Source organism: Saimiri boliviensis, chromosome 10 (assembly GCF_048565385.1).
Source record: "Saimiri boliviensis isolate mSaiBol1 chromosome 10, mSaiBol1.pri, whole genome shotgun sequence".
NCBI classification, from domain to species: Eukaryota; Metazoa; Chordata; class Mammalia; order Primates; family Cebidae; genus Saimiri; species Saimiri boliviensis.
The window spans coordinates 41,948,937-41,974,818 of record NC_133458.1 but is presented as its reverse complement, the minus strand read 5'-3'; the positions used below and the strand labels follow the sequence as shown (position 1 = coordinate 41,974,818).

The following is a 25,882-nucleotide window of genomic DNA, read 5'->3' as shown; positions in this document are numbered from 1 at the left end:
AGAGCTTGAGATTAAAAGTGCTCTTCATAAAATAACTGTGTAACTGAGAGGTAACAGAAGATTTTTAAAACTGTGGTGCATACGCAGATGATTATGCTGAAACACTAAAGATGGGTGTGAATCATCATTCAAAAAGGGGAAGATGTTAGAGTCTTCCATTCCTTTTTATTATAGAGTATATAGACTGACAGTTAAGGGAACTGCTATAGATATGGTGTCGCTGGACTTTGGCAGTCAGACAACCTCTTTCATGATAGTTTTCTAGACAAGATTAAGAAGGTTATTGTACCTATAAAACAGATTAGAATGTGATGCCTCTGAAAAACCATAGAATGAACTGAGCATGTTTAGCACAGGCAAGATAGAAGAACGTGAGATACTTTCTAATATGGTGCTGTCACATGGAGAGAAGATTATAATTTGATTTGTTTACTTGGTTTGATTTTGCAAGAAGCAAAATATGATGCATTAGTGACAATTTTAGGGAAGTAGATTTTAGTCAAATGTGAGGATGGTCCAAATAATTAAAACTGCCAAAGTGGAGTAAACTATTTTCTGAAGCTATTTCTCTATCCCTGTAAGTATTCATACATACAGTCCTTGACCTATTCTTGGAAATGTTGGATGTTGAATGTTTTCATCTGAATTTGTTTTATCAGTTTGTTCAGAGGGACCTCTAAGAGCTCATCTAACTCCAGATTCTTTAAGCCTAGGAATGTTTGGCTTTAGTATGAGCATATTGTTTGCCTGAATATACATAACTGAACCTGTATGTGAGGAAGAAGGAGTTTACTGTGCCTAAGGGTCAATCATCCTAAAAAAAAATTATTCTTAGGATAAGGAACAGTAGGTTTAGATGTAAAAGGTGCAAGAGACTAAGATGACTGTGATATGCCCTGTTTCTTATATCAGATTGCTGTTATCTAAGCACTTAGTTTCTTTTTTTATTTTTCACTTAAAAAAATATTTTGTCACACTTTAGGTTCTGGGGTACATGTGCAGAACATGCAGGATTGTTGCATAGGTACATATGCTTATTTTCTTAAGTGAAAAGTATAGAATTCTTCCTTCTCCCTGTATGTATTTAGAGCCCTGATTTATTGAGATGTATTTTAAATGGTTGCTGCACTCTGTACCTATCCCTTTGCATATTAATACTCAATTGCATTTTCATATAGTTTTATAATTTGTCTTCCAGTTTCCTGTGTGCATATTCCATTCCTTTTACCTACACCAAACCTATAAAGTCAATGTCATTTTCATCAATTCTTTTGAGTCTAAATATACCATAAGCTTCTAAATACATAAAAAGCCCTCCAAAGGAATATATTTTAGGTCTTGCTCAGAAGTCTTATTATTTTTCAAAATACTGATAACAATGAATTAATTAAGTTGATTTAAGCATTTGATTTACTCAACAAACATTTATAGTGTATGATTTTATAACTTCCTTGTGTTTGCAAAATCTTGAAGTTTTACGCATATGTTCACTCATCTGTTTAAATGCTTTGGTTATCTTAACATGCATTTTTGGACAATGAGATTTTAATCCATTTTAGAATGTTAGACAAAGCAGGCTGGTTTTGCAATGTGCCTTAAAGGTCATTAGGCTTGATGGTTTTTTTTTTTTTTTTTTTTTTTTTTTGGATCAGTGAAGAAGTAAAATTCCAGAGCCTCAGGTCTTCCTGAAAGCTGCCTTATCTTTGGTTTTTTAAAGGTTACAGTTGGGAAACATTTGTAGAATTTCCACATTATTCTGAACTGCTGGAAAAATACAGACCTAGATTTTTTTTACTTTCCCAGAGATTTTAGTCTCAGATTACTTGAAATTTCGTAACTAGAATACATATCTATCATTGGTAATAATGCTGGGTTTTTAATGGAAGAGTAAATATGAAGTTGTTTAAAGCAAGTTTGTTGTAGATAAAGGAGGTTTGAATATAAATTTCATATCAGCAATAACAACATACATAATAAGCAGATTATAAATGATCTGTTGTAGATTATCATCAAATATTTTTAATTGAAGTGTATGAGAGCTAACATGCAAAAGTCTCAGAATTTAAACACAAAGAGAATGATTTATGCTCCTTTCTATAAGAATATAAGTAGATTTCACACTGATGAAGTTTTATAAAGATTCCTGCCAATCGACATCATTTGTATTAGCCTTTCTTGTAGTAAGCAAATAAAAGTATGGATAACAAGTAGAAAATGCATTTTTCTTTTTTGTTTTTGTTTTTCCTGGTTTGTGAATTTACACACACTTCTGATTGTTTCAGTAGACTATTTGAGGTGGCTTATACGAATGCTTTTTAAAAAGGATTAAAACAGAATAATGGAAAATATAAGTAGACTAGGACATCCAAGTCTGGGGAAATCCGAATATATAGGTATAGATTTTGTGGTCAAACAGAGTTATTTAATTTTGTATGTAGATGTGCATTCAAAAGAAAACTTTTGGGGGATATACTTTTCATTGTCTATAAGGAAAAAAATAACATACAGCTACTCAGAGGAAACAATGCTTTTCCTTGTATTCAGTCTGGAAACGTACTTATTGCCTGGTTTTTCATATAGGGATTACTGAATGGATAATGAAATGGAGGCCCTCACCAGCCTCTCTATGATTTGTTTATAGCATGTTTTTAAAAGGTGCTTGTTGCAATAACAATTAAATTAATAATAATAACCAGTGTGAATGAGCTCTTACTCCACATCGGACACTGTACTTTTCTGGCTTGATTTCATTTATTTCCATATCCACCTTACGAGGCAGAGACAGTTGTAACTCCCATTCAAAGATGAAGAATCTGACAAAGATTAACTTGCCCAGGATCTACATCATTAGTGGTGGACCCAGGTACCCTGATTTTAGATCCTATGCTTTTAACAATTTCTCTAGTGCAGAGTACAGTTTGGGAATAGTCCCTCTGTCCCAGAGACACTAATGAGAATCTTTTTATTCATCAGGAAGGATTCAACTATCTGGACTTTGAAGTGACAGTATTGCCCCCATTTTTTTGAAAACGGTGGCATGTACAGAAACTTGAAGCAACATTCTCAGGTTCTTCTGCTATTATAATATTATTTGTTAAAAGCATTCAGCTATGGAAATAATGTTATTGCTTGATTAAAAATTGATAGAAAAAAATCCCTCTTCAATAGTTTAAACAGTGGTCTTATAGAAAAGGGAAAGCTTACTATTTCCACCTACAAAGAACAGAACTAAGGCTAGCTATAAATGACTTAATAGCAGATTTATGTTAAAAAATAACTTACTAATGTGCCAACCTGACCAAGAATAAAAGGTGTTCTGCTGTGAAGTACCAATCCTTGAAATTTTGGAGAATGGCTGAGTATTGCAGTAGTCCCCATCTTACAACTATCTAGACCATTCTTCTCTGGGTGGGAAGAAAGCTGAGCTGCAGATCTTTTCCAACTCTGGATTTTATCATCCTGTTTCCAACGGATCTACCTCTGAGACTCTGTTTTCTCATGAGTTAAAACTGAGCTAAGTATTTTTTTTTTCTATATTACATTGTTGATGGTTCTAAAGATCAAATAAATATTGTATATTTAAGTCCTTGGAAAACAATACTGTAATTGTAAACATTCATTAATTTACACTTTCAACAACAAAAAACATTATTTTTTAAAACTTATGTAACAACCACATATTAGCTGAGTGGCTATTACATGGCATATATCATGTTTTATATGTTATCTAATTTATTATTAATGCTCTTACATTTTTCTCTCTTGCTAATCACCATCTGATTATTTTATTCCCCAACTATTGGAGACAAAACTACAAAGTTTTAAATTTAGATAATGTGAACTAGGTAGAATATTATAGAATTTTAAAGTAAATGGAAATTCTATTTACTTGAATATTTTTCATTCTTCAACAGGAAAAATTGAGATTGGAGAAGATAATTTCTTACCATTCATGCCCTTCTTTAGAAAGAGGAAAATAAAGGGTATTGATCCTATAAGATAGATAGTCATTTCTGTGTGGGGTATATTGTATTTAAACTGATCATTAGGAACCCTCAGTTTTTCCATTTACTCTTGCTCAATTCATGTTCGTCACTTTCTTTGAGAATTAATTCAAATCCAATGCCCTGCAATGGCTTTTCTATGATTTCCTCTACTCCATTCTAAACAGTCTTCCGCGTGCATATGAGATTTTGGCTCTATTGTTTAGCCCTTGTGCAGAATCAGATTTGCAGAATTTTAGAGCCAGAAAGGACTCTGCATTCATCCAGTTCAATGCTGTCATTTCCTGATGAAGAGGATGAAGACAGTCAGTCTCAGTCACACAGCTGGTCAGCCTTTGAGCCAGAATTAGGAGGGCGCAGTTGTTACTACCTTCTGCTTTGTAGTTGTTTGATTGTTTATGTGTGTGTGTTTGGTGTCTCCAGCAAAAGGATATTTTGTGAGGGACCTAGCCTTTTTTCTCATCCAAAGGAAAGTAGTTCTTCCTCACTTCTTTGTCCAGAGTGGGCATACCAGGATGCACAGGAGCTAGCCTTTTGGAAGGAGATGCGAGTGGTGTTCAACTATCCTTTGATCTAGTACTATTTTTACCGTGTCTTCAGTTTTTAAATTTTAATATCTAAAACATGTTTCTTTTATCCCATTATTAGTAGAATTGATTAGCATTGTATATAATTTAGATTTCATATTCTTTTTTTGGGGAGTGTGGGGGGTGGATGGGGTTTTGCTCTTATTGCCCAGGCTGGAGTGCAGTGGCACAATCTTAGCTCACTGCAACCTCCGTCTCTTGGATTGAAATTATTCTCCTGCCTCAGCCTCTCAAGTAGTTGGGATTATGGGAATGCACCACCATGCCTAGCTATTTTTTAAATATTTAGTAGAGACAGAGTTTCACCATGTTGGTCAGGCTGGTCTCAACCTCAGGTTATCTCCCATCTTGGCATTCCAAAGTGGTGGGATTACAGCCATGAGCCACCGTGCCCAGCCAGATTTTGTATTCTTAATAGTTGTCCTTACATGGAGACAGAAATAAATACCTCTTTATTAGATGATTAGATACAAATCTATTTTCTAGTACTTAGAATACTATGACAAGGGGCTGAGTAGCTACATCTGTATCTCAATATTTGATATACCTAAGTTGTTTTTTTAAATACAAATAGCTGTGGAGTATAAGAGTTAACTTAGAATAGGGCCCCTCAAACATGATCATATATCACAATGATATCACTCCCCCAGCTCCACACACAACTGAGTTGAAATCTCTTAAGTTGGGCCTGTGTATCTTTACGTTTAAAGAGCTGTAGAGCAGTTCTGACCCAGAGGGAAAATAGAGGACCAGTGACTCAGAAGGACAGCATTGTTGAGATAATGAAGGCCTCCCTTTTAAGAGAAAATGCCTACACTGGGTTGGGGATGTACGCCTGTTGGACATGTAAATAGAAATCTTGTAGAAAGGCATAGACAGATTTCATATGTGACTGAAATCACTTGATTGCCTATGGACTGTCTTTCAGGACATGTAAATAGAAATCTTGTAGAAAGGCATAGAATGATTTCATACGTGACTGAAATCACTTGATTGCCTATGGATTGTCCTTCAGGCCTACTTACTAGTTGAGTCGCAGCTACGAACCTCCAATATCCAGAATGAAATTTATTAAACAAGGGCTGAGTCTCTGTTTCTCATTTCAGAAATGACACAGAAAACCTACATTGATAATAGAACTTGGTTACTAGAAACTTCCATTTTGTTATTGTAATGAGCAGTGGCTGACTCAACCCATTGAAAACTTTAGTAAGATTGGTTTTATGTTTGGATATCATGTTTCCCATCTTACAATTATCTGTCAATAAGTCCTGCTCTCTCTTGAGCACATTTCTTCAGTGATACATGTAACTGCTCACCATTTATGAGACTCATATGGGTAGTTAATTGAAATTAGTAAGTAGTAAGGATATATTAATAAAATAACATGTATAAATTAGAAAGTCATACAACAATCAAATGGTCACAGAGGTTTAGTTTATACAAGTGGAGAATTGGCAGGTCAATTGAAATTTTTTATTGGGAATCTTTTCTGAACTTTGGGCTGGGTGCTGTGGATCACAGCAAAAACCTGAGACCAACTTTTGAGCCAAGACATTTAGCTTTCAAGAGAGGCAAAGTTGAATAGGCTGAGAATAGTGAATGAATAATAATTGCATATTATTCATTGAATATAATCAGACGGAGAATGATAGATTTTTTGTTTTCACCTGAGAAGGGCACTGGGAATCACCTAATTCTGGAATTTCACAGATAAAGAAACTTTTTAAAAAGTGTGATAAATTGTCCATTAATAACAATTTAGAGCAGGAAGAGCTTCATTTTTTCGCCTAGAGTGGGTTACATAGTTGTACATTTATGTGTATATGGACCACATGGCATTTTCATTTATTCAATGGAAAGTTGAGAGGGTCTATGTTCAGCACTTGAATATTGGACATGATTCAAATGAGTCAAGTGTGTCTAGAGGCTTTATTCATACCTATTTTCTTTTAGTCAGCAATGCTTCATAATGCCTTGGTTTCATGAATTAATTTTAATGGAATTAAACGTGAACAGCTCAAAATTATATAATTAATTTCATTCAGCTTCAATTAAAGTTGCTAATTGAATCAAGCCTACTAGCATGACACCTGGCGGCAGTCAGCCACATAACAGTGGCAGCAAGTATGTAGGACTGTGCTGATGTGCTAGTTCATGTCTACTAGTGAGTTTCCATGAAAAATCTCTTTTATTGATAATCTCAGAATGGCCTTGAGTTGACTGTAGCAGTGGAATGATTTCTGGAGTTGTTTAAAAAAGTAAAGATTTTAATTGAAACTAACATATCTCATGAAGATTACATTTCTCTATGATAACGCTGAGTAAATGTTACATAAATCTAGAGCATATTGGTTTAGCATGTTTTCAATTTATATTTTACTGCTATTTGAATATGGTTTTGTTTTTAAAAATTCTTGGAATTTAAGACCCCATTTTGTTCAGAGACCTTAGCCTCTGGACTTGGTCCTAAGTGGATGTCTATTTATTTTTATGTGTTGAAATTTGTTTCATGGCAGAACTTTTTAATTGTTGTGAAATCCCCATGGTACATGAAAAAGTTTTGCATGTGCAGAAATTTTTTCCTTCCACTGGAAATGTTAACACGGTTGACTAACAACTTCTGTTTGAATCTCTTTCCTTTCTTTGCTTCCATGGCTTGACATCATCCAGCTTTTCTTACTTCTCTAACTTCTTCCTAATTGTACGGACTCTTCTTGGTACTTGCTACTCTTTAGGATACTTCTTAATATAGTCACTCTTTTAGTGAGCTCATTAATGTGAATGGCTTTGGAAATCAAGTATAGAAAGATGACTATTTCTAGCTCTAACCCTTTTTCTGACTTGCAAATTCAAATGTCCAGTACTGAACTCATCCACTAGACTGTAAACTCCAAGAAGGCCTGGGCAGCATTTCATAATTCATTGTATCCTCATCACTTAGCACAATGCCTAAACATCTACTGTGCAAAAATATCTGTTATTAAAAGAATAAATTGTTCTACTGATTTCTAGGCTTTCCCGGTCAAGTCCAGACTGAGAACTTGGTCATATCCAACCCCATCTTCCTCGATTATCTCTATAAACTCCTAGTTAGTGTCTCACATTTACCCTCTGTTCCCCTTTTTATCCAGTTAATTAAACTCTTGTCAACTTCAATATGGGCTTTGCTAAGTCTCTCTTTTAGCTTCCCTTACTGTATTCTCCCTCTTGCATGTATCCATACTCCAGTGGAATCATCTGAGTGCAGCCTCTTCTCCCTCAGTTGAAATAGAATCTTTGGTATTGGTACCCAGGAATACGGGTACGGCCAGAACTGATAATCATAAGTTTGCACAAGTTTATTAATCTTCCTAAGGCATGGCTCTGATAAGGCATTTCATAAAGCTTCAGTGGCTACTTTGACTTATTTTTCTTGCTTTTGAATTGCATCCAGATTTCTCACCTTAGCATTCTAATATCCACACAGTGTCTCTAATCAAACCTTTACAGTCTTATCTCCTAATTTTCCACTCACAGTACTTCATAGTCCAGAGAGTTGGAACCTTTGCCCAAATGCCTGCTTTTGGAGTTTGCCCATGCTGTTCTTCCACTTTTCTCCCAACTTCCCTTTTTGAAATCCAACTAATCTTTTAAAGACGATTCAACATGTACCTTTTTCTTCATCGCTTTTCTTGATCTCTGAATCCTGATGAGTATTTTTTCTTCACTTGAACCTCTTTAGTGCTCTGGACCTCTCATAGCATGCATTTTACCTTGTTACCAGTTTGCTTTTGGCTTGACTTAGATCCCGAAAAGACTTTACATTTCTTTACATATTGGCTTTCCCCCTGAGAATGCATAAAACCACCTGCAAATCTCTCATGCTAAACACCCACTTCTTGGAGGATGCAGTATACAGTCCTTGCCTTTTTCCTCACTTTTGACGGAGAGAATGTTATGCTTGCTTTCTATACCTCGTCACTACTCAAATCACTCCTCATTCAGCTGCAGGCTGACTTTAGTCTCCACCACTCATCAGAGCCTCTTCTCTTTTGCTCCTTTCTCTGCCACTCCACCCACTGCATGCATGGACTCACTCACTTTCAACCTTGCTGTCGTCTTTCCACATTGCTCTATCACTGGCACATCACTTGCTGTGCTAAAATTACTTGTAAATGTAACAGATCATTTTTACCATAAATATCTCTGGTTCTTTAATGTCAGGATGATAGTGGGTCCTCCGTAAATATCTGTTACTGAGCCAATAACAAGCAGCCATCAATAGAGTAATAGCTGTTTATTTCTTTAAATTGTGGCAGACTTGGAAGCATTTAGAAAAATCCATATACTAAACAAAGAGAAAAATATGTAAAATTCAATTATAATAACTGTATCTTTTTTTTTTAATTCAGGAAAATGTGATAAGGACAATACTGAGAAAGATATAATTCAAGCTAGTGATAGCCACTTCACACATGGAGAGATGCAAGACCAGTCCATTTGGGGAAATCCTTCAGATGGTGAACTCATCAGAAGTAAGTATTTTTAGAAACATTTTGAGTGATTTGGGGATATGACTATGATAATATATTCTCTGTTAATTGTCCCTGATAATTCTGCTGCTCATCTGTAAATCAAAAGAGTTTATCTGAAAGTGGTTTTATTAGGATTTTAAATTACAAAGCTAAAGCTAGGATATAAATAATGCTGTCAGTGTACTCTTTTCTTTAGAAAGGAAGAACTGACCCTTTAATATTGGACTCTATTCTCAGACAGACTGAGTCAAAATTCAGTTCCTTTTTGAGTAGCAACTAAGTGGAAGTCAAACAACTCTAAGTATATCTGGATGCAGAAACTAAAAAGAGAAAGCTGGAGCTAAAAGCTACTGTGGTCTCTGTTCTTCTGGCTAACTGACTGAATTTCTTTACAATTCATATTTTATCACTGCTGTTAAATTTTTTTCTGATATTCTTCTTCCTAAAATTTCTGTGTAGAATACATACAAAAGCTTTGGTCTGTTTTCATGTTACTCTTTGAATGCCCTGCAATACCATGTCTTTTGGGTAATGTTCAGAATGAGGATTCCGTGTCAGGTTCTGCTCTTGACCTTTTGGAGCTTACATTCTGGTCACTAACTTCCTGTAGGTGAATTCAAGATGAATTTGCCATACAATGAATTATTCTATATGTAGGTGTAAAGATTGCTGCTAGGCCACACCTGGAAGAGCATGGGAGTCAATCTTTTGATATTCTCCTTTCCAGTAACTAAAGTACCATGTTTCCTTCTCAGCTTTTCAGAGTGGATAGAGGATAATTTACTTCTGGGATCAAATGTTTATTTTATTTTTTAAAATTTAATTCTTTAGTTTAAATAACTTCGTATTAAAGACCCTTTACTCTCTTCCATATTATACTTTGAAGCTTAGAACATTTCTTTCCTCTCTAGAATACCACTACCTGTCCCTAACTGAAAACCAAACAAAATAAATTAGAAAAAAAGAAGGAAAAGAGACCAACTTAGGAGAAAACAAGCAACAACAATAAAAACACTATGGAAGGAAATTTCCAAGTTTCAAACAAAAGCTCTAAAAATGAGTATGTTTTAGTTTAATTTTAGGACCATTTTGGAGAAGGGAGTAGGAAGGAAGGAAATGAGACTCAGAAATTAGTAAGGAGTAAGATTTATATAGCTTTATCCAAAGAATCAAATAAACATTATTTCAAGAAAACATTTATCTCAGAAACATATATTGGTTAGCTTTCATTTAATATTGACTCTGCTATTGTGAAACACATGATTTTGTGGAATAACTGGCCTGTTTTGTCTCTGATTTCCTAGCAACCAGAGTTAGCACTAGAAGTCCTAGAGACAATTTTACCTCTACCTGTTGGGAAGCAAAATGGTTTTCTCACGTTTTTTCAGTAGTAACAATTTTAAGTGTATGTTTCAGTTAATTGATTTATTTCCTTAATCTCTTTTCCTAGGGCCCACAATAGGAAAATGTGAATAAGATTTCTTAGAACAGCAACAACGAAAATACAAACACTATTAAATAAGAATATGGAGACTCATGCTAATGTGTTAAATTTGTTTGTATTATTTGGTGAAGCTCATGCTAGTCATAGAATCCATACCATTAAAAAGAATGAATTAAGCCAGTTATTTAATTGCTTAAGTGGGTACTGATCAAATATATTGTAAATTGCATGAGCTTCTTCACTGTGATAATGATGTAACCTATGCCATGGGACTTTGGAACATTAGGGAACAACTATCTAGTTTCCTACTAATAGTCACCGAAGGAATGAAGAGATACAGAAATTTATAGCCTCATCTGAAAGGGCTGCTGGGAAAACTGACAGATGAATGGTTATACAAAAGACTGGCCAAAGATAGCAATGCCACTGCTGACTGAAACATAAGCTGGCAAGCATTTCCAAATATTTGCGGGTGACATCTGACTCTGAATTTTGATTACAGATTTCAAAAACTCCATTTTTGTTGTTTTCCCAGTCACACGTTTCTACACAAAGTCTGCTTTGTTGGATCAACAGAAAAAATTTGATATCTGGATTTGCAGAAGTGGAACATTTTATATCATCTTTAAAACTGACTCAATTCTGGATAGCATTTGAAAGTTCTGTATTGTGGTAGCCTCTGCGATTCCAACTCCTTTGATACTAAACTCTCAGAACTGCCTGACTTTCCTCCTTTGGCCTTCCCCACAGAGTCATTGGCCACCTCAGTGCAATTTAATGTCTGTCTGTCTTAACTCCGAGGTTACGAAGAGGTGTATTTTCTTCTTGCTTAAGCATCTCGCACATTTTGGGGGCCCAGTAACTCTTTTGTAATAGCAATAGGCCCTGGAAAAGGAGACTCTGGCTCAGAGGTCCATGGGAGGAGGGGAACATCTGTGGTGAGTCAGACCTGGGCTGGCTCCCATTCCAGGAGTCCTGTGTGGCTCTCTGAGCACCGTGCAAGAGGCTGAAGAGGCGGACAGCTGGCTCTCACGGAACTGATGTTAAGTGTTCCCACTGTAGTGCTGGTTTGGCTGAATAGAGGGATCATCAGAAAAATGAGGCTGGCCGGGGTGTGGGAACGTTTTCAAATGCACAACCCACTCTTTTTCCAAGCTTCCATGGGGCAGCTCAGCTGCATACTCAAGAAGTGAAGGAGAGACACGCTGTCGGATGTGACTTCTTTTTCTTTATTCTTGAAAGTGGCTAGTGAGGGCTGGCTGCTCGTGTCTCTGTTGTCCCGGATGGCTGCTGCCTTCTTTGCTGGACATTCAAGGCATAGTTTATAGGGGACTGTTAGCTGTCAGTGTAATGAGGCTGTTTTTACTTTTCTTTGCTGAGAATAACTGAGCTCTGGAAAGTAAAGGGAGTGGCTGCTTTGGAAATTGTATTCTAATTAAAGGGTGTATTCTCAGGCCTCATAAGGGATATTCAAGCTGAGAATAATTTCCAAATTATTCTGTGAACTTTAACCCTGACCTTAGTAGAGTACCTGGTTAGACTCACACTTGATTTATGCTCTACACAGAAGTTTGTACTTAGTCCGCTTTCCCTGGTCCACCTAGAAAACATTGCAGGTGGCAGACCTGGATACTGTGGTCTTTCAGGGTGTGGATTTCAAATTGATTGCCCTTGAATTGCTAACTTACTAAAGAGAATACATTCTGGAAGTAATAAATAAAAAGAAGAAACCCATATGGAACCAAACGTTTTGAATAAATTAGGCCACACACAATCTGGTCAGAACATGCACATTTTGGTTCTCTTTCTATGAAATTTAAATTTAAAAAGACAATTCCAGCCACTTAAATTTGTTTAAAAATTTCTAAATCAAATTAGTAAAGAATTAAAAACAACAGAAATTTTGTGAAAAAAATTTATAACTTGAAAATGTCCTTTTTAATTGTATGACTTTTTAATCCCTTTTATAGTTCAACAGGCTTTTATGTTCTTAGAATATATTTTACTGTATAATTTAATTTCTGGAAGTTGTCTTAAATTTTGGAATTTATAAGAGCATCAGCTAAGACTTTGGCTTTTCCCCTCATATTAGCATATATGGTATTGTATATAATTTAAAGCTATGCCATGTTTTAATAATCACTATTCCTCTGACTTCATAAAATAAATGTTACAGTGAAGTGACACCCTCAATTAATATTAATTTTTCTATTTAACCCATAATATGTATAAACTGATAACAGGCAATAGGCAATATTTCATGTTTAACTTAGACAAGAAAAGAAACAGAAGCAACATTTTCATCTCAGTCTTTGGGGGAATTTCTAAGGTAGGAGGTGGTGTGTAGTGTGTGTCTGTGTGTGTGTGTGTGTGTGTGTTACTGTGCTTACACTCAGGCATGTGTAATGTTTTCATTTAATTTAGGTCAAATTCTACTATTCTAATTATTTCCTATAGCGAGCTTACATTTTTCTTTGTTCCTCTTTGTAAAGTGCCTCAGGTCTCTATCTCAGGTTTTTCTAGGTCTTCTGAAAATTCTTATGACTTAACTTTATCCTTGGACATTGCTTTTACATAAACGTCTCTAATTCTAAATGTCATTACTTAACTCCAGAAATTTTCCTTAGCTTCTCTTCTGAAATAAATTTCCCATTAAATTAAACTAGTTTGTTCAGCTAATTCTCTCCTTTGTGATTTTATAGAATTCCCATGATCTGAAGCAAAGTTAGAATGCTCTACTTAAATGGTAATCCCCGTTCTATTTAACCCATTTATTCATTTTGAAGAGTTTTTAACTCTCATAATAGTAAGCATTTAATTGGCAGTAGAATGCAAGCTTTTCTCCAGTTCACACTTGCTCACCCTTACGGAGCTGCTGTATCATGCCTTTTCACTCATCCTGCTACTTGAAACCTTTCTATTGGCATCATCTGCGTTTCCTCTCAACATCAACAGTCTCTGTTATTAGAACTCTATTATTTCTTTTCCTAGCCTTTGCTAACTTAATGCAGATCACTCCTTAATGCATACCATTTCATCACTTTAGGGAATGCCTTCTTTATGTAAAACACTGAGAGAAAAGCAGATACTCAGGTATGCTATTTATCTACTTAGAACACTTTTACTTTGTTAGTAAGGAAAGAGCATTGAGAGATGTGTATTTAAGTTTATTTCACAGCTGTCATTTGAAGGCACATTTCAGTAAGTGTTAATCTGGATTTCTTTAGAATTTGCTTTATGCAAAAAAACATAAACCAGCCCCTAGATAACTATGACCTAGTTAAGACTGGAAGATACAGCTATCATATTATGTTTCTTAGGTAATGTAGGAGTTTTTTTTCCTACTGCTTTATACTCATTCGCTTTGGGGAGCACATATTGGAAGCAAATAATTCTGACTTTTGCCTTGCTCAGTGTCTTTTCTTCCTCCATTTGGCTCTCAAAAAAATTCTCTGTTTGCCGGGTGCGGTGGCTCAAGCCTGTAACCCCAGCACTTTGGGAGGCCGAGGCGGGTGGATCACGAGGTCGAGAGATCGAGACCATCCTGGTCAACGTGGTGAAACCCTGTCTCTACTAAAAATACAAAAAATTAGCTGGGCATGGTGGCACATGCCTGTAATCCCAGCTACTCAGGAGGCTGAGGCAGGAGAATTGCCTGAACCCAGGAGGCGGAGGTTGCGGTGAGCCGAGATCGCGCCATTGTACTCCAGCCTGGGTAACAAGAGCGAAACTCCGTCTCAAAAAAAAAAAAAAAAATTCTCTGTTTATTCCATATGTTGGCCAAACAGTTATGTGGCTATAGTTTACATGTTTTGATTATTGTTTTAAAGGGGAATCTTTATGGTCAATTATTACAAAATCAAACCAATCGTTTGGGTTTAAGGTTGGGTGGATAATCCTAAGTAATTTTTGAAGTGCTCCTTTATCTCATTGGCCAATGGCAACCATTAAGCTGTATTCTAGAATGGAGTTCAAGTTACCTGACACACTTCTTCTCAGGCTGCATTATTCCATCTTCATCTGGGTTCTGCCCAGAAGCTGGGGAGAATCATTTCATTTTGAGCCGATTTTAGTTTTGAGCATTTAATGTTCAAGGACTGAGAGGTCAATGGAAACTGACTTCCAGGAGTCAGACCCTGACTGTATCATTACTGCTAATGCTGGCCCGGTTACCTACCTACCCTGTGTGGGCTCTAATTTCTCATTTTTAAGAGGGTGGTGCTAACACTCTATGCCTCATTGTTATTTAAATTGTTATATTGTATACTTCCTTAGCCCAGAGCCAAATGAGTAAGCACTCACTGAATTTATTGGGTTTCATTATTATTATCCTTGAGCCTAACTTCATTTTAAGGCATGTTTTGTTTCAGGGTTCTTCATGGCTCCATTGTGTTACATGTCCAGACAGGCTGCATCCAAAAGATCATGTCTTTCTGAGACCCTTGGTATTGTCTACAACAATAGCCAGCACACTGATTGCTGCATGATTTATGCTTAATAAATGCATGATGACTTAAGTGTATTGAATTAATGAGGGGGAGGGAAGAGATGCTTTACCTACCTTGCCTCTCTTATTTCAGATGTTAAGGCCCTAAGGTGATTCTAAATCAATACAGTAGTCCATGTATTCCTTCCAACTCCTTTCTTACTCCCTAACCTCACGTGGTTTACTCATGTGAAGTTTGAATTATGTGTAGATGACTTTTATGATATTAAAGCAATCAAGTTCTAAGTTTGACTATCGTTTACTGATAAGGCTACTTTGAAGAGTTTTCAGTGAAGTTCTTATCGTAGTGCTCTGTGTAACTTTTATTTTCTGAAGAGGTGAATAGGAATGACACTTTATGGTCTTTTCTGCTTCCCATGTTCCTTATTTTTCTTGGCTACCCATAAGAAAAAAAAAAATTGAGAAGACCTTAGTTCCCTCCGTGCCTTTTGCATCCTTCCCTCCAGCTTGGATGAACTCTCCTTCCATACTTCCTTCTCTCCCTCCCATTCTTTTGTCTCCCCTTTCTTTCTTTTTTCTTCTTCTTTCTCATATTATTCTCTGCCTTTCTAACAGACGTGTATAATCCTACTGCATATATAGATATTGTTCATCTGTATAAAAGTATGTATAATGAAGCCCATTGCTATTTAAAGATTGTAATTGATAATAAATTCCTTCTCATATTTACCTCTACTTTTCTGGATTTGTAAATTTCAATTTCCTCATGGATTTTAATGAGTTGTGAAATGACAAGTTATATACAAACGAATTTGCTGAGTGAAACAAAAAAAGAGACTGCTTTGAAATTTATGGAAGTAGATGTTTCTATGTATACTTCTTTGTGTTTCCCCCAAACCAGGCTTCTTTTCAGGCTTTCTAGATACTTTCCATTATGTTTGAATAAGTGATCAGATTTGCTATTGTGAAGACTGGATAAGAATATTGTTAAAATGCTTTGAATACCATAAAGCACAATGTATGTTGCTATTGTCGTTCTTATGATCATTGATACCATCATTCTAATTTATTCCTTTACCTTTCACTTATATTGTATTTGATGACATTTGATTTGTAATCTGTATCTTGCTTCTTTGGCTAAAAGTTTTTAATCTCTTCCTATTATTCCTAAATTTTTTGGTCATTATTGGGGGAAATGAGATGGTATTAAAGTGTCAGTGGTGGGCAAGGGCTCAGTGAGGAAGCAGATGTATTCCTCTCCCGTTTGAGAGTGTTTGTAAGCCTCAGGAAGGAGCTGAGGCTTGGGAACTGGCTTAGAGATCTTCCCAAAAATGCTAACCACTGAAGAAATAAATAACATTTAATGATCAAGACCACAAATGCTGTGGTTTAGATAATTTTAGTACTCAAACCTCAAACTTCCTGGATCTGGACACTGTGAACTTACACATAAATTATGTTTTTGCAGATCATGTTGTTATATTGAAATTTGGGAATTAGGGGTTAAGGTGTAATTTTAAAAACAAAATTAAAAATTGATTACAGGAAGACTGAATGCTTACAGTTTACCAGCTGTGTTATGTTGGGGATACAGTAATGGATATGGGTTCTGCATTCAAAGGTTACAGCCTTTTGGGAGAGACAATTTATTGTGATATGATCATGTGTATTATGAGTGTACCAGAGGGGACGTGCAGGCTATGGTAAGTTCTTATGGGATAACACAAAGCCTCATGTGGGGAGGGGGCCAGAGAGAGCTTTCCAGTAGGAGTGCTGTCTGTGATGCCACCAACTGAAGCCGTTCATGGGAGGGGCTGAGGTTGGGGTGTTCCAAGCCCAGAGCACAGCACATCTACATGTCTAGAGGTAAGAGAGGATGTGGACATTTTGAGGAGCACTGGGGAAGTTTTGTGTAAGCTGGGATGTAAATGTTAGTTAAGGGGTGGAGAGAGATGAGAGAGAAATCATCTGTTAAAGAGTTAAGGGAAGATAGTATTGAAGGGAGAAGTGATCTAATCAACAGTGTGTTTTAATTTGGCTGTATTTTAGGATGATGATTCATGAAATAGTTAGAAAATAAATAGGAATGGGAAGGACTGAAGGCATTAAGAGATAGACTGGAAGACTTGTATAATTCTGCTGAGAAAGGAAGGTGTCTTGGACTGGGGTAATGATTGGTAGGATTACAAGGAGGAGATGGATTCAGCTTTCTACGGGACGAAGCCAGTAAGACGTATGTGGTTAAAGGAATGACAGGTGCTGAGAACGAGGCCAAGGTTTTAGTTTGAACAAGTGATAGGTGTGACGAAATGACAGTGGGGCAGATGATTTAAGGATATTGTCCAAAGAGGGTGTGAAGTGATGAGCTATGGCTATAAAATAGGTAGGGAAGGAAATAAAGACAAGAAAGGCATCACAAATAAGAAAAAACAGCAGCAGCGTTAATAGTCTCCTATTGTTTCAGAAATAAAACAGACGTAGTAACTGAATAGACAATATGGGAAGAGAAGATGCAGTATGAGAAATATGAATTTAAGATTTCTGAGTTGGAATGGTCTCAGGGGAGGTAGAGGCTCAAGGTATAGTCATAAGGAGGATGAGTGACTGAAATAGTTTATCCCAAACCAAAAGTGCAAGTTTTGGGAAAGCCTGTGTAAGAATTGCCATATGTAACAGTTGGGGAAGAAGGATCTAGAGGTTTGTTTTAATCAAACATATCCAATCATAGGTAAAGCTGGGTTTTTAATCAATGTTTCTTGAATTTCAGATGCTTCATTGAGCCTTAAATTTCAGGAGGGGCCAGGCACAGTGCCTCACACCTGCAATCTCAGCACTTCAGGAAGCCAAGGCATGAGGATTGCTTGATTTCAGGAGTTTGAGACTAGCCAGGGCAATACAGTGAATCCCTGACTCCACAAAACAAAACAAACAAACAAACAAACAAACAAACAAAAAATTAGCCAGGGATGGTGGTGCCTGCCTGTAGTTCCAGTTACCTGGGCAGCTTATGGGAAGATAGCTTGAGCCTAGGAGGATGAGACTACAGTGAACTGTGATTACATCACTGCCCTCCAGCCTGGGGGATGGAGGGAGATCATGCCTAAAAAAAAAAAAAAAAAGCTAAAGAAAAACAAGTGGTTTAGGAAGAAGAATAGCCAGTTGGTCAACTCTGGTTCTTTGCTGCTTTGGCCTAAGGTCAGTCACCTGTTGGGGATGAATGGAATAGTAATTTGATATTCTCTAAGGTGGGTCCCTGAAATGAATGGGAAAAAAATACAGACTTTTTGGAACCAGTCTTCATTAGTGTAAGATTCTAAAGAGTCTTCTCCATTTAGTCTAGTAGATAAACAAAATTATAATAAAAAAAGACATATGTCAGTATGTGTGTATATGTATAGATACATAAATATATGAAGGAAAGGTTAATATCAAATTATACATGTACATTTACATTTTTCTTAATGCAAGATATAGTTCCAGCTCCTCACAATGTTTCCTTTAGGGAGTTTTATGAAGTTGGGTGAAGAGGACTCCCAATTAATATTCTGTATTCTCTCTTCTGTATTGTTACTTTTTTCCCATGAAGTGAATTATTTTAGTATCTTAAAAACAAAAACATTTTTAAAAGAAAATTATTGCATGATATGACAAAATCATGCGGATGGGGTACCAGCTCTTCAAAGTGGCGTTAGAGCTTAGTTATCTGTAGAAGATCCTTCAGGTTATAGGTAGACTAGTACATTTAGCTTCCTTCAGGTTCTGTAGGAGACAGGATGACCTATATGATTCACAAGATGGAGGGCAGTGCAGAATGAGAATGTAGGGTCTCTTGTTAAAACATTATTAAGAATTTCAAGAGAACAACAGCAGAACATTAAGCCAGGCATGGGGGTCCTTCCAAGTACAGGGCTTTCTGCAACTGCATAGTTCACATCCACGATGCTGGGCCTGGCTGTAGGCATTGAAGGTGTGGGACTCCAGTTCCGGTAAACATAAAAAGTAATATTCTATACCTATTTTATAATTATCAGTAAATTCCCAGAATGCAGGAAAGAGAAGTTTTTCTGGGCTTGGGAAAATCAGTTGCTATGCTAGTCACAAACATGAGTAACTATAGCTATGTGGAACAATTGCCATGAGCAAGCTCCGGAAGACAGTTGCTCTCAGCTCTTAGCTGCCCTCGGCCAGCAAAAGGCGGGAAGACCTGTTTCCAGTGTTACCTAAGGCTCTGTACAGCGGGTAGAGCTATATCAGAATGAGAGAGGCTGCTGGATATCCCTCTCTAGCAAGCTGAGAATCAATACGTGATTTGCCCCTGGGTCTTTTTTTTTTTTTTTTTTTCAACTAGCCTTTAAGGAGTTAGTGGCAAATCCATGCTCCACAGTTTTCCACCAAAAGCTGGATTTTTTCCAGGTCCCTGAGTTCTGCAATAAGATATACAAAAGTCAAGGGAAATCTCTCCTAAAACACACAGATGCTCTCTTGGATGATGAAAATTACATTAAAATGAACCATAGAAGAGAGGAAGAGAGTGGGTGGAGAAATTTGTTCTGCTTTGGAACATTCTTTAATTAAATATATTTTCCATGGTTCATGATAACTTGTGAGAACTCCGATTAGAAAATTTAAGAAAAAAAAAAAGATTCCCACCATCTCAAATTGTCATGAATAATTGATTCACGGCAGTGTGATCATAATGAGATCATACTTTGGATGCTGCCCATCATTCCCTATCTTTATGAAAAAGATATTAATGTATCATTTATGTGGAGGCCTGTCTTTGCAGGTTATCTTCATGATATTCCTTCAGCATTGCAAAGGTGCTGTCATAATTACAAAGGGGAGTGATAATGTAGGCAGCAGTGGCAACAACAACACACCCAACGAATGGTGTGATTATTAATAATTACCATTTTCTTCCTATTCTTTGTGAATTGGGTTATTGCACTTCTCCCATATTCAGTAGATTTTTAAAAGTCTTATCAAATGGTTGTGTGTAAAAATACTTACTACTGAATATGTAATATTAAACCTATATTCTTACATAGTTAAGTTTACAATATTTTAGCCAATTTGTCATAGTTGATTTTTCATCTGGCTTTACATTTTTTAAAGAACAAGTTATTCAGCATTTTTTATTCAAATGCATGTAACTTGTTTTTTGATTTCTAAATTAAATTTTAAAGATTTTACCCCAATGAAATAAAAAAGTATATATAATAAAAAATCTTTTTTAAAAACAGGATGAAATAATATTGATTTTTGCTATAAAGTCTACATGTGTCTGGAATAATTCAAAGTAGACTGAAGAGTTTCAAGAACTTCTGATTATTTCAGCATTAAATTTGAAGCTAGTTGCCAATCTGGTTCCTGGATAGTGAAAGGGTGTTGATATTATATTAATTCCCAGGTGTCACAGAAAATCAAATAGCAGAACCTTGAATTAGTCAATCAGTCATTGTGTGAAACTGTGTTGAGTGTGATATGGCTGTGATTCTTTACGCCTTCTGCTCCACTTTCTAGCTCTGTGATCTCTAACTACAGTTGTTCTTTCAGTGTAGGAGTTTGGTTCCAGGACCCTTGAGCATACCCCAATATTCGGATGCTCAGGTGCCTTATGTAAGGCATGGTATTTGCAAAAAACCGATGCATATCTTCTAGCATACTTTAAATTATCTCCAGATTACTTATAATAACTAATACAATGTAAATGGCATGTAAATAGCTGTTATACTGTATTGTCTAGAGAACAATTACAAAGAAAAAGTTTGCACGTTTGGGATAGTCACATCCACCTTTCCCCCGCGTTGGGTAGTTTTGATTTGTGGTTGACTGAATCCACAGATTTGAAAAACATGGACACAGGAGCTGATTTTAGTGTCTTATTTGTCCTTCTAAGTCACAACTTCCCAGTACCAGACTGATCTAGAGCTTCTTTTCATTTGTTTGAAATCACATTGATTCTTGACTTCTTTAAGTCTAACAGCCTTACCTACTTCACTCAGTCCACCTTACACAGCCTATTGATATACCTTTGACTTTTTTATCAGGGAGATCTGCTCCATTCTAAGATTTTGAAACCAGAAATTCACATTCTAATTTCTCCCTGCCCTTTCCCTTAATAATAATTATGTCTAATCTGCTCATTATGTTATTTTCCTCTGTAGTATCTTATCTCCTTTTTGACCTCACCTGACTTTTTTCATGGTCAGCTGGAATCTGCAAATGATCTTTCACGGTCTCCCTAAATTCCGTAGTCTTGTACCATTTCTGCCATGCTTATGCTGAAGCTGTGGTAACAGACCATTCATCAGTCTTCTCACTTCAGGTTCCAAGCCTGTGGGGCATAGATGAAGAGTGTTATGTAGTGGAAGGATTAATTATAGTATCAATATGTGTCCTCTAATCCATGAAATGTCTCTGCTTCTCAGTTTTTAGTTGGTTTCCATTGTTAGTTCATTCTTGCCTTTTGATTTTATGACTCTTATTGTTGCGTAAGGATTCCGGTTATATTCTAGTCCCCACATTTCTGGGATACTGTAGTTTATATTTAAGCACATCTCCTGGTAGTCAAATCCAGTTCTGCTGTAGACGCCTGATACGTTAAGCCATTTTGGTCTATGTCCTGGAAGAATTAGTAAATACTGCCACAGTAATCTTTTGATACTGATAGGTTGTATATCTCAGTGCAGTGGCCTCTTCTCAATCCTTATTCTATCTGTAGCGTTTGACAGGGCATGTTTTCTGCTTGAAATTCACTCCTTATCCCGCTACTCCTCTTACCACTTTCTGCCTCTATAGTTCATATTGACTTCCTTTCAGTCTCTCAGATGCCATTGGGTTCCTTTCTGCCTCTGGTCTTTTGCATACCAGATCTTCAGAAAGGCCTTCCCAGACTCACATCTAAAGTAGCTTTTCCTGTTCCTCACAACACCCTTTTCTTTTTAGCTGTTGCCACAATTGTAATTTATTTGTGCAATTCACATGTCTAATGTTTGCTGGCCCTATGTTGTACCCCCAGCAATCAGCATAATCCCAGGACCACAATAAACTTTCAGTAAACAATTTTGGATGATGTATTTTAAAAATTAAAAATAAATTGATTTTTTTTCTGTACCACTTCCTTTCATGAACTTTTACCATAACCAAAATATTTTACTTGTGCCTCTGTTCACTTGTCCAGTGTTTTCCTTCTCCCAGGCTTCACTCATGTTACCTGTCTCTCCACATCTCTTGCTCAACAAGCAAGGCCTTTGTGATTTCTGCCTCATCTTGGATTTGCAGTGTTTACCTGTATCTCTCCTAAAGGACTCATTAATTTCAAAATTGTAATACCTGTGTTTATGACCCTCTTCTCCATTACTGGATTGAAGGCTCCTTAAGGGTAAGATTTTTGTCTCCTTCAGCTCTGTAGTCCTCATATCCCTTAGCCCAGGGCCACCAAAGTTCCCCCCAATGCGTCTATGTTAATTGTTGAATAAATGGAAGTCTTTACCTTTTGACTACATTTAGCTTCTCTGTAGGAGACTGACAGCTTTCAATTTGTTAAGCTGTGGTGATTTGTTTAAAATGTAGATTGACTATCTTTGCTTCTCTTAAGGAGCTAATTTTCTCAGTCCACAGTTCATGCACATTAAAGGGTGTATTAATTAGTAATATTAACAATGTTATTACCACAGCTTTTTACAGTTAATAAAGTTTTTCGTATTTTGATCTAACCTGGCCTATCAGCAGCTCAAACAGTTGGGATAAGTATCTTTATTACTTATCAATAAGACTGAGCTCCAAAGTCAAGCAAGTGGCCTAGGGCCATGCACCTAATACCTTGATTTTTCCCACATAGCTTTAACCCTGGAGTAATTCTCAAATGGAGAGTGGAGGGGATATAAGGATAGGGAAGGGACTTTGTGATGTATATGGTCCTCTAGAGAGTATGTTAGAATCACAGGAGAGGGGACAGTTTTTCCAAGTTATAATCTTATTCCAAGCTCCCAGTTCTAGTCCATTTTTCTAGTTGAAAATTAAAGCTCTTTTACCACTAGTATTAATAAGATTGCATTCTGCCCTTGTGTTGGCCAGAGAAAAGTTGGAAAAATTGCAGTATACCATACTCCTTCAGAATTTCATCTTTGTTGTGCTAAATTCAAAACAGTTCTTGGGCTTTATACATACATATATATAGATAGATAGATATATATACATACATATATATACACATATATATATACACACACATATATACATATATATGTATATATATATATGCCATCTTAGAAAAAGGGGCTTTTTTATTCTTTAATACCATGTACTTATTGCCTCTAAGAGAACTTAGTCTCATTCCAAGGGATAGGTAGAGAATCTCAGCATATGCCATTTTTAATGTGCTATAAATATGCATTTTCCTTCTGCAGCAAGACAAAACACTTGATAACTAAAGCTATGATATGAGGTAGGGGTAGGAATTATTATTCTATACTCATATCCTTTTGTGTCAAATAATGTTTCTCAACTCTTTATCTGAGCTTAAAATACGTACTGATGTCCAGAACCCACCCCAGACCAATGAGCCTAGAATCACTGGGAGTAGGGCTTGGGCATTTGTAAGCCTTCAGTTACTTCTGAGGTACAGCACAGATTTAGTGTTAAGGTGTTTGATTAAAAATATTGCCCTACAACAAAGCTTGTAAAATAAGTCGACTACTAGTCATTTATTTGAATACTTAAATACCTTGTTTCAGAAAGTGGTATTTTATACTTATGACTGATGGACCACAGGAACTGATAGGTAGGGCTTTCTGTTTGGGATAGCTCATGGATTGGCTTCTTAGAAGGCTTAGCCCTTAGCTATTTTGGGAAGTTGTTTTCTCAAGAGATGTCAGCATTGTTCAGAATGTGTTTCTGACTTTTAGTTTTACTCTGTAACACTTTTACCTAAGTTTTATAATATTACAAAACAATGATTATAATTTGCACAGGTAGTCTGGCTAAATGGTACAGTGAAAGGACTTTAAAATCTTTCAGATGTAGTCATAAGAAATTAGTTGATTATCTTAGGATCTGTGGTATATTAAATTGAAATCAAGGTTTATGTTAGATTTGAGTAAAGTTTTTAAGGATGAAAACTATTTTGCCTTTTTTTTCTGAAGAATTACGAACACCTGCTTCTTTTATCTTCCTTTGACCCTCTGCTCCTGAATTGGAGTAAGCTGTGTTTTTAGTTAAAAATTTCTGGAATAAGCAGCCTTCCAATCGAGTGTTTGTAGATATATTGGAAATAATGTCTCCTTAACTATCATAGCTAGAGTTTGTTCTTGGCGTAAAGCAAAGTCTCTTATAATAGAGATACAGTTTACCTAAGAGTCATATTAATAAGTAAAAAAAGATCAGCTTTTTGAATAATATATGAATTCATATGGTATCAGTGGTATCTAGGCATTTGGGACAATACATAATTAGTTTCAATTCCCTTTGAGAGGGAGATGTGGATGTTAAAATAAATTGCTGATGAAGCATATACTTTGGAGAACAGTGTATTTCAAAACTGTGCAATATCAGCTTTTTCTTTCAATGGTATGGAAATACAGCATAAGACCAAGAAGATGTATTAGAGGAAACTTTAAGCCATTCTTACTGTATAAAAGTTCATAGTTTGCTCATTTAGGAGTAGTTACCAAAACAAAGATAATAACAAATACTTATAGGCCTGCTAGGAAAACATTGCTTCTATGCAATTTTTGGCAGCATTGTGGTCAATAAGCCAATAATAATTATTTGCTTGTATCAGAATAATCTATCATATTATTTAAACATTTAATAGGACTTAGCCATTTAATTATTAAAAGTTACTCTTTTATTAAAAACTGAGTAATGGACTTACTCCAGAAAAATTAGCACTCACAAAGTAGGAAAACTTATCATTGTGAAATAAATATGTGCTGAGAAAGAGCAGAAGGAACACAGCTTGTGATAATTTGATTTTATTAAGTAAAAGTGAAGAAACTGCCTCTGTGGAAGGAACTATTTTGCTACCAGGAATAAGTATTATAAACTAAACTGCTCTTGCAAAATAGAATTCTAATCACTCTCACATTGAGGGAGTTCCTTTATTGGCTTTAGTTTTACTGTGGAAACTAATTAGTATACAACGTACACAGTCCATGTAGCATAAGACCATTTGCAAGCACCATATACTCCGGATTTTTTTGGAGACATGCAAACAAAATACAATCTCTTATCTTTTGAACAATTCTGTGAAGTCTTTACTCTGAAATTGATTTAGGTTATCATCATTACCTTAAATATGTTTAAAACTATTTTCCCTAAAATATGGAGCCTATTACTTAGCTAAGGAATCGCCATTCCTCATTTATTATCTTCCTCAGGTTTGCTTATTTTGATAAACATTGGGTTCATGATCAGTTCCTTGTCCTCATTAAGCCTAGAGGAAATGAGGGGTTTGTTATAATACTGACTGAGAAGAAGTCTTCAATTTTGTTTGTTTGTGTTATGACATCTACAGTATTAAAGTAACACTATTTGAATGACACAGTTCACAGAGTACATACTTTCTGTGCAGAAACCACAAATGTGTGGTAGTGTTCATTTTCTGAATTAATTTTTCTTTTTACTAAAAACAAACACAAGACCACCTATCACTTCTTGAGCCTATAAAACAAAATTAGATAAATAAGCTCTCAGAGTCAGAAGCTACAGCTCTGGCATGACTGAGTAGGTGTGATGACAGCCTGGTCAGTAATAATGACAGATTTTAGTGTCCATTTTAGTGTATGAAACACTAAATTACAGTGAATCGAAAAATGGGTGGTTTATAGTCCTAGAATAGTATTTCTCAGAGAGCAAAGAAGACATTAAATCACTTGGGG

General features: G+C 36.0%; 1 protein-coding gene across 2 annotated transcripts in view; it reads left to right on the top strand.

The window, feature by feature from the left end:
• The window catches only part of MDFIC (MyoD family inhibitor domain containing), an 89,563-nt gene that overhangs the window by 11,184 nt on the left and 52,497 nt on the right, over positions 1–25,882 (top strand). For both annotated transcript variants that reach the window (XM_039473024.2, XM_074379180.1), the window contains one exon: positions 8,986–9,108. In XM_039473024.2, coding sequence (XP_039328958.1) covers positions 8,986–9,108 — 123 coding nt within the window. The remainder of the gene's footprint in view (positions 1–8,985; positions 9,109–25,882) is intronic.